Source organism: Chelonoidis abingdonii, chromosome 3 (assembly GCF_003597395.2).
Source record: "Chelonoidis abingdonii isolate Lonesome George chromosome 3, CheloAbing_2.0, whole genome shotgun sequence".
Taxonomy (NCBI): Eukaryota; Metazoa; Chordata; order Testudines; family Testudinidae; genus Chelonoidis; species Chelonoidis abingdonii.
This window is the reverse complement of record NC_133771.1, coordinates 48,595,066-48,604,909: the sequence shown is the minus strand read 5'-3', so window position 1 is coordinate 48,604,909 and position 9,844 is coordinate 48,595,066. Positions and strand designations below refer to the sequence as shown.

The following is a 9,844-nucleotide window of genomic DNA, read 5'->3' as shown; positions in this document are numbered from 1 at the left end:
TTTTTTCATCAGCTGTTTTAAAAACCTAATTAATTATATCAAACAATGAAAAGAACACAGGATATAGTGTAGCACTCTGGAAGTGATTAGATTTTTGTGCAAAAGCCTCATGCACCAGTTGACATTTTATTTTATGATCCCCAGATTATCATTCTCACTCATTATCACAGAACCTGTCTTTCTGGGGATGTTGACACTCATGACTGACTAGCTTACACAGAGTGAGCCATCCACAACCTCCCTCTAAGCTCTTGTGAATTTGTTACTGTACCTGTAAATGTCTGAGTGCAACAAAATGCCAGTGAACTGCACCATCATCAGTAAATCAGCAGTGGACAATTTAAAATAACAGCCTCGTTGTTTCTGTAACCTGTTCAAATCATCCATGAAACTACTGTCATCTTCTTGCCTGAAACATCAGTTCTTTTACTGTCTGTCTACACAGCCTTCTTCAGTCTTTCATTATGTAATCTGCTCTTGATCTGAATTTGTTAGAAAGCAAGCTCTTAATGCAAAACCCAAAAACCCAGGCTCTGATTTTTTTCCCCATTGATATATACTCAGCTGTTCTTGGAAACATGAAAATTTGGAGACGGATGAGATTTTAAAAAAGTGAAAGATTTACATGAAAAGAAAGAAGAAGGTGGGCTCACAGTTGTTTTCAGCCCAACTCTGTCAGACTATAGCACGCTTACATTTGCCATTATTGCATGTTCTGGGATTGTGCCATGGTCTGAACCAACTTGATTATGAGACATCCAGGTTGTTGGCAGATGTCACATGTGGTTGAAGTTTGGTGGCTACTACTAGCCAAATTATTTTGCCCAGGAATGCAGGGGTTGGAGACAGGATAGTTATTGGAGAGGTCTTCATTGGAAAGGTCTTTCTGGCAAGTGTTGGCTTCCTGAGGACTGGGTGAACTATTGCTTTTTTCCAGGAGTGTGGTAGCTGTGCTTCTCTGAAGCAGGCATAGATTATTTCCATTAGTAGTTCACATAGTTCTTCACTATCTTTTACCAGCCTGGAGTCTCCTGGATCCATTTCACAGACTGTGGCTTTAATATTTTTCAGGGCTACCCTGCTTTGGCATCAGATACAGTTCAGTCTTTAGAGGTGGCTGGAAATTGGCCTTGAGTTGGCACATTTATGTGTCAGTTTAAAATCTACCAGACATCATTGAAAATAAGATTCAGGAAAGAGCTGTAATTTGAGTACTCAGTCCAAGGGAGCAAAACCACCACCACCACCCCACACCACCTCCCAACACATGGGCTCATGAACAGGTCTGGGGGTGGTTGTGATCATCTTTCCTTACTTTATTGCTAGATGGGAGAGGTTGATAACATTTGCTCACCATTGAAATATGGGATCATGGAATGCAGCTTGACAATCACTGAGGTAGAATTACTACCAGGGCCGGCTCCAGGACTTTTGCCACCCCAAGTGGCACCGGGGGGGAGCCTGCTTCATTCTTTGGCGGCGGGTCCTTCCCTCCACTGAATTCCCGCCAAAGAGCCAAATGTGCCACCCCTCTTCATTGGCTACCCCAGGCACCTGCTTGCTGTGCTGGTGCCTGGAACTGGCCCTGATTACTACTGTTTTGCTCCATGCTATAGAAATGAACCACTTCTATGGCAAAGGGATAGTTTATGTATAAGATATGACTGTTTTCTCAGAGGGTTATTTTAAGGGAAGAAAGCGTGGCCTAGTGATCAGATCTGTGGTCTGGGAGCTAGGATTCTGGTCCCAGCTGGGTCACTGTGTGACTTATCAGGTTGCTCAACCCTAGTGCTGTGAGGTTTTCATTAAAAAAAGTATCCAACCTGAGAACTGTCCCAGCAACATTTCCCATGCTTGACTTGTTAATTATTTTTATTTATGCATTTATTTATACTACATTTACTAAATGGAAACATTTTGTCTTCCAATCTCCTGTTTCCTGTTTCACTTAACATCTGCCATCATGATCCTAATGGCCTAGCAGGAGGGCATGATTAAAACCAATGTTAATGTAGCCCTTTGGATCATCCTCCAGAGACATGGTATATTTGCTGAAGAACTGTCACATGGTTGTACCGGTTAACTGCACCTACTGTTTTGCAGTGGATGGCATTAATCTTAAAGGTGAAATAAAACATATCTAAATGTTTGTTGAAACAGATATGCTGACGTATTACAACATGCTAGATTCAGCAACTCCAGTTAACTAAGTCACACGTAAGGCGTTAGTAAATATCAGCTGTCACTCCGTCACATACTCTAATGTTTACTCTGGTAAGATGTAATCCATTCTGAGTGCATTTGCTTGTGATTACCTTTATTATCAGTTGTTCCAATCTGCTTTAATGGAAAATGATAGGCAACTGATGAATCTCTTCTAAGTTACCATGGAAACGTATTTCTTCCCTCCATTAACTATGAGATCTTTGATAACTCAGAATATTCCTCTGTAAAGAAATATTCATGTTATGGTAATCAAAGTTGATTCAGAGTACAACTCTCAGATCATTTAAAATTTTCCTTTCAATTTTTATTTTTGAGCTTCTCTATATATCACAAATGCAGAACAAACAAACGTTTTTATATGAGCTAAAATCACCCAAATTACCATCTGAGCCTGTACCCAGTGTCATCAATGGTAAAACAATTGTACATTTCAGTGGGTGCCTGAACCCATCCTAATACTTTATACTATACACTGAGGTGGAAAATATGTTCTAGATCACATATGTAACCTTAGTGTTTTTTGTAATTATTCCAAAAACTGCATGATGAACAGCTGCACATAAGGATAGTAAGGTGCAGACACTCCATGCCCCATACACATAGAATGCCTTTCCTGAGCCGATCTGCAAAAGTCACTATCAACTTCTCTTTCAAATCCTTCCTGGAGACCCACTTTTGCTGTAATGCCTAAAAGACACTAGCCAGCTAATTATCATTAGATAAAAGAGCAGTCGGTGACAGATTACATATGCCACATATCACAACATTTAAAAATATATACAACTATGTATAAAATCAAATCTAACTATGTTTATTAGCCATCACTCTGACCGCTGTGGTGTCTAAGGGACTTTAATACCTTTAAAACTGAAATTGCTGCTGGCTGGAATTCTCAGTTGATTATCTATTACTAATGTATTTAATATAATAGATATTTAATATATTTAAACTAGAAAACATGGCATTAGGAATCAGTAGCATGGTAAATGCCTAACCAGTGTATTCTCCTGTTGATGCATTCATAATTCCCAATAAAATTAATAATGATGTTTGGCATATGTCTTTATTGTAGAAGACAATAGAAAAGTGCACATTTTAATGGCACTTGTCTCCAAGAAGCAAGTTAGCAAGGAACCCATTTTCAGGAAATCATCAAGGCCAGATGGTTTTCACCTAAGGGATTCTTAGGAAAATAATTTATGAAAAGCACAGGAAATAATTCTAAAGAAAACAAAGGACAAGAATTATATAATGTACTGAAATGCACTTCAGTCCATAGGGCTTGAACAAGGCCCTGTAGAACATGTAAAACTCATGATGGAAAAGATAAATTTTTCACATCGGATGGGCCTAAGTGGTATGTAGGGCCCCCAGCCTCGAAGACTGGAAAATCTCTAAAATGGACTATATCTTTAGAAAGCAACTAAAAGAGATCACAGGAATTACAGTTCTGTAAAAACAGACTGCATCTTGCCACCTTTGAATTCAACAGGAAGGTTTCCACTGACTTCAGTGAAAGACAGAGGAGGCTCTAATGTCCTGGAAACTAATGAGCATCTAATTAAGGAGAGAAAATAGTAGACTACTTGGATAAATAAGCTCTGCCATAGCCAAACAAATATAGTGGGCTGGATCCCCAGCGAGTGTAAATTGTCATCGTTCCATTGAATTCAACAAAGCTGTGACAGCTTACACCAACGATCTCCCTTCGCTTCTCTAGTGGAAAATCATGCTTCTCTTGCCTGTTCTTTGAAAGTGTTACTAAAACAAAATGTTAACATAGGTAACCCAATAGACATAATGTAATGCTAATTTTCAAAACACTTTTGATAATATTCCTTAAACGGGGACTATGATGGATAAAAGGAAAAAAGTCTTATTGAGTAAAAACATGCTACCTAATAGGAAATAAAAAGTCATAGTGAATGGCTAGTCCTCACAGTGGAGAGAACTTAATAGTGGGCTATGACCAATTTAATATATTTATGAATCTATCTAGGGCAGTGATACTCAGACCCCAGTGGTTCAGGAGCCAAATTAGTGTTCAACATTACCCAAAAGAGCCATAGTAGTGTGAATGCCAGGGAAAATATTTAGTTTATATATACAAACTTAGATTGGTTAATAATTAAATCACTGTATTTTAATATCATGTGCTGCAAAGAGCCTCAGGAGATGTATTAAAATGCCACTTGTGGCTTGAGAGCTACGGTCTGAGTATCACTGATCTAGGGTTTTATAAGGTCAACCATCACTGTGATATTTGAATACCTTAATAGACTTGAATTTTCAGGGAAGATATTTGAGTCATTGTTGGACAAGTTAAGAAAGACATCTACTCTGCAACAGGAGTTAAAAAACCATACAATGCCTGGTAATATTAGAAAAAGGATCCAAAGCAGTACAAAGAATATTGTACTAAGATTACATACAACAATATACCCATATTTAGAGTACTGTGTCTGGAAGTCAAACTTAAAATGCTTCTATTTGTTTGAAAGAATTTCTTGGCTGAGGGATGTTTCCTATCCGTATAAGTACTTGTAGAACGGGTAAAAATTTACAACTCAGAAGGAACAGAACTTGTTATCGGAAATGCAAATTTTGAAAAGGCCTGGAGAAAAGCAACAAATGCGTACAATATGGAAAACATGCAATATGGCCTGAAAAGCAGGAATGTTTAAAGGGATCTAACTGAGATATTTGCAGGCTATGTCTGCCTAGGTTTTATTCCAAGTTCACCATTGTGCTATCTGAACATCTATCAGAATTATGAAGGCCATAGTAAAAAATCAATCAGTCCCTGAAAGTAGTATTTGCTTGGTGTGGCTCTGCAACCACACATTTTCATTTTTGGAAAACTTGATTCTGAGCTTAAACTGCCCAGTGACAGTTTTCAGATTTAAGCTAGTCTACAGCTGCTCATGCAATGGTCTACATACCAGGATAAAAGTCTACTAATGAAGTTGCAACTTTAGCTCAGTTTTTATAGGCTCATGCTTTAAGTGCTGAAGATCAGGGATCTGATGACCAAAGTAGGGGGCACATGATAAAAAGCATATGATTATTGTTACCATGCCCTTGGAGCATTGTTTTCACTGTAATCATGACCAGCCTATCCCCTACTTACAATCAAAAGCTGACCCCAAGGGACTATTATGTGCTAGAGGATGGATTGAAATGATGATTAAGCTACTTCAATACCTGTGTATAGCGCGGACATTTGTTTATTTAATAACTTATACTACTCTTCAGAAGTTTACAACCAGAAAAGGTACAATTACCCTAACAAAGCATCACGCTAAAATACAAAGCCAAAAGAAGCATGATACAGAAATTTCATACACATCTCATGAAGATACTGTAGTCTATTATTAAGCATTTGTGATAGCATTAGTTAACATATCCAATCAAGTTATCAAAGTAACACAATATCCACAAAACTTTTGGTATCCATTCTAAATAAATTGGGGGGAAGGGAAGGCACATAAAGGAACATATTCAGGCTGCTTAAGGCCCTAAAATTAGGTGGTTTTAAATTTTTTAAAAAATTACAAACCTAAAGGTTAGCAGAAATATTTACATGGTTCTTTTGTTTGAATAAAAAGAGATTTTTAAAATCTGAATTTAAGTGTAGCCCTGCAAGTTTTTGCATACATGCTCTTCAGCATTGCACTAGTGGACAGGAGGCATACAGTCAGATTGGAAACAAAACTGAGATATGTGTCTTTCCATATGTGACTCCATTAATGCATCATTTATTTTCTAAAGTATGGAAATATTAAATATGCTAATACTAGTGGAGCATAGTTCTGAGCTTGGTCTTTTTACATCATATTTTTAAGGCAATAGTGATATTCTAATATGTAATGCCCACTTCGTAAATGCTAGTAATTGATGGATGGATCTAGAACTGCCTTTTAATTAGCAAATTGTGTTTCTGTTTGTGTATCTGTCCTAGCGTTGATTTAAGACTATGATTGTATTTAATTTCAAACTAATAAAATAGGAAGGAAATTATTCTAAATGTACAGGCCTCAAAGAGAGAGGAAAAAAAGGATGGCTAATAATTAGTGAAACTTCTACAGTTACCTACCATCGGTTTTGCATATATAATAATTTTGCAGTCTTCTGGCCAGTCATTTCACAATCCACTAAAGCCAGAAACAAAAGCATGTTTGAAAGGAAGGATTCCTGGCTTTCTAATAATGGTAGAAAGCTCCCATTCCTAGCCCTGATGGGTTGCAAGATATCGGGGATAAAATCCTGGCCACAGTGTAGTTAATGGCAAAACTTGCATTGAATTCAATGGGGCCAGTATTTCAATCCAGATGTTAAACTTGTCACTGCACATTGTTGTAGTGGGAAGCAGAGAAAGACAAAATGCATGAGAAATACAATTAAATTTACCACATGGATATCACTGCCACGTAGACTACATATGTGGTGGCAGTGTCATAGAAATACAGGAACTCCAGAAAAATTTGATTATGCAGAAACCACATTAAAAAACCCCCCACCATATTTCAACGTAAAATTACTGTTCAGCTCTATTTATCTATGTGATAAGTTATAGAGATGTGATAGACTGTATTTATCATGCAACTTTGAACACCTCACCTACACTCTCCTTACTAATCCATATTTGCAACAACTAGTTCAATTTACCTTAGCAATGTCAAGGAACTGCCATTTAAAAATAAAATTACCACCAATTATTAAACAAATTATCTTGGCCTGAGGCCTTTGCCACTATTCAGTCTACAGTCAGTGAGCGGTTTAAGGTGTGATATCTTGTTTCCTAGGTGTGCCAGAAACAGGAGTACCTGATAACGAAGATTTCCAGGTTCTACTCCTGTAGGTGGAGTAGACCTTAAAATCTTGATATTATTGTGTACAGAATAACTAATTTTAAAAGTTTAGACACTTCTAACATGTATTTTTGATTAATTTCTTTCTCAAGAGCTGGACATTTGCACTCATAGTGCTAAGGTCGTCTGGGTGTGAGGATTCAAAAAAATAGTACCAGTAACATTCATGGATTCCAAGGTCAGAAGGTACCATTGTGATCATCTAGTCCAATGTCCTGTATAACACAGACCATAAGAACATCTCCCACATATTCCTGAAGCAGATCTTTTAGAAAAAAATCCAATCTTGATTAAAAATAGTCAGTGATGGAGAACTCACCCTTGGTAAATTATTCTAATGGTTAATTACTCTCACTGTTAGAAATGTACATCTTATTTCTAGTGTGAATTTGCCTCACTTCAGTGCCCAGCCATTGGGTCATGTTACACGTTTCTGTGCAAGATTGAATAGCGCATTGGTAAATATTTGTTCTCCACTTAGGTACTTCTAGACTGCAGTCAAGTAACCCCTTAACCTTCCTTTTGCCACTCTTAGCCAAGTAGCTAGCCCAAATTCATGCTGATATAATATTTTTACCACAAACCATGGCAGATGCTCAACTGGAAATTTAAACATTAAAGATTCTCCAGTGTGCAACTGTGGTCACTCACAACAGACCACGTAACATATAATAACTCAATGCCTGAGTCACAAATACGAAGGAGGCATCACAGCAATACACTCTGCTACTCTAGATGCACTTATCTGGATTAACCATCTAAATCTAACATTATAGTTACTGTTCTAACTTTCCATCAGCCATATGAAGAAGAAGAATATTTTACAATCACATAATGACAGTCCAGAGCTATGACAAATAGACATATACCGTATAAATCAATAAGCATGCACAGGGGTGTGAGTAAGTGCAGTTTTAAAATTTTTCCATTTGGGAAAGGTTTTGTACATGTAAGTAAATATAAAACTCTTTCATACTCTCAACCACAAAATCCCATCACAAACTAGACTTTATAACTATACATTTTATGATGACATATCCACAATAAGCTGGCTACCAAGAATAGCCTCAAAGAGAGTATGCCACAAATGGTGATTATCTATGACTACTAATGGACCATAAGAATCTCAGATGAATGAACTGGTGAGGGATTTCTTGACGGATATGTTGCTCTGCAGGTTCTGAAAACAGAAAGTGTACGTTTATTTAATAGTACAGTTATACGGCTTTTGGGTGGAATCTTCGTTCCTTTGAAGTCATTAGCAAAACTCCCACTGGAGTACAATGGAACCAGGATTTCCACCCTTATATTTGCAATGAGCATTGTGGGATAAAATCATTCCTTTCACTGTAATTATTTCTTTTATAGTGTTTGTACCCGTGTTTTATTTGTACCCATTTTATTTATACTCTGATTGACAGTTTCCAGTCACTGCAAACCAAAATATGAAAAGAAATGAACTGTATTCCACATATCCTTGACTTGTCTTTTGCATCTTTCTATAAAATTCCTCTTTGATCTCTGTCTCAGAATTTAATAATGAAATGTCATGCAACACCCTACCACGATCTCTCTTGCCACCTTAATTCTGTACCCCATCCTTTGACATTGTGTCTCTTGAAATCTGGCCATTTAATCTGGCCCAATAAAATGCATCATATTTAACTTAATTTGGATTTAAACAACAAACATTTGTGCACTTGACAAAGTTAACGTGTATTTTTTGTTTTGTTGCCACTTTGTAAGATACAATGTGGTACATCCTTCACTCTGACAATTTCCCACAGAACCCCCATTAACAATAATGGGACCTGCACTGATAAAAAAAACTCCACTCATGGGTTTGTGAACACACCCCAACGTGAGTATTCAACAAGTTCATCCTGTTTGCCAGAAGAGTAGGGAAGTAATCCTGCTCTCCCCCAACATTTTGCACACAGGTGTCACCCTCACTTGAGATGGAAAAAGAAGCTGGAAAATGGAGTCCTTTTTGCTAAGCACAGTGCATTATTGATGTGCATAAAACAGCTTTCCATGCTGAGTCTCCTACCTCTGACAGGGTGGAGCAGGTGGGTACCAGAAGAACTAATTCATTCTCTTACCGGGATACACTGTACTGCATTTTAAGCACAACTACAAAGGTAGAGTCAAAATGTGAGGAAACTCTCATGAATGCCAATTTCCTAATACCAAAGATTTGCAACTTTGTCAAATTACCTGGTCTTTAGAAGAGCCACCAAGGCTGTTCCCAGGATGAGTACTATGCAAGAGGTATACGCAATAATATAGATTGTTTCACCTACAAATAAAAAAATAGAAAATTACACAAGAACTGTATTGATTTAGTAGTAAGGATTCTTCCCTCTCTTGCTGTTGCAAAAACGTTCACATTCACCCTGCAGTCAGTTGGCATATATCCACTCCAAAAGAATTTCATGTACATAGGGCTACACTTTATCCCATGTGGAAGTTTATGGTGGTGCAGCATTTGACATCCTGCTAGGTAGGTGATGTTTTTCCATGAGCACATTACACCTGGCTACCTGTTTGATTCCAGGTTGTTGTTAAGATGTTGGTTTTAACTTAAAAAACACAAATGGCCTGGGACCTACCTATCTAATAGACACCCCCCAATATACCATGGCATATTACCACAGTTTCAGGGGCACCAGAGCAGAAGCCTCATTGGTATAAAGAATTCATGGGCAGCTGGCAGGGTATTCTCTGTTCAGGCCTCGTGCCTTTGA

The 9,844-nt window shown here is 37.6% G+C and overlaps 1 protein-coding gene across 1 annotated transcript in view; it reads right to left on the bottom strand.

Annotated features, from left to right (window-relative positions):
- Positions 1 to 6,157: 6,157 nt before the first annotated feature.
- Positions 6,158 to 9,844, bottom strand: part of GFRAL (GDNF family receptor alpha like) — a 36,646-nt gene continuing 32,959 nt past the window's right edge. The window contains exons 9-10 of the mRNA XM_075063731.1: positions 9,315 to 9,396; positions 6,158 to 8,277 (exon numbers count right to left, since the gene is read on the bottom strand). Coding sequence (XP_074919832.1) covers positions 8,205 to 8,277; positions 9,315 to 9,396 — 155 coding nt within the window. The 3' untranslated portion in view covers positions 6,158 to 8,204. The remainder of the gene's footprint in view (positions 8,278 to 9,314; positions 9,397 to 9,844) is intronic.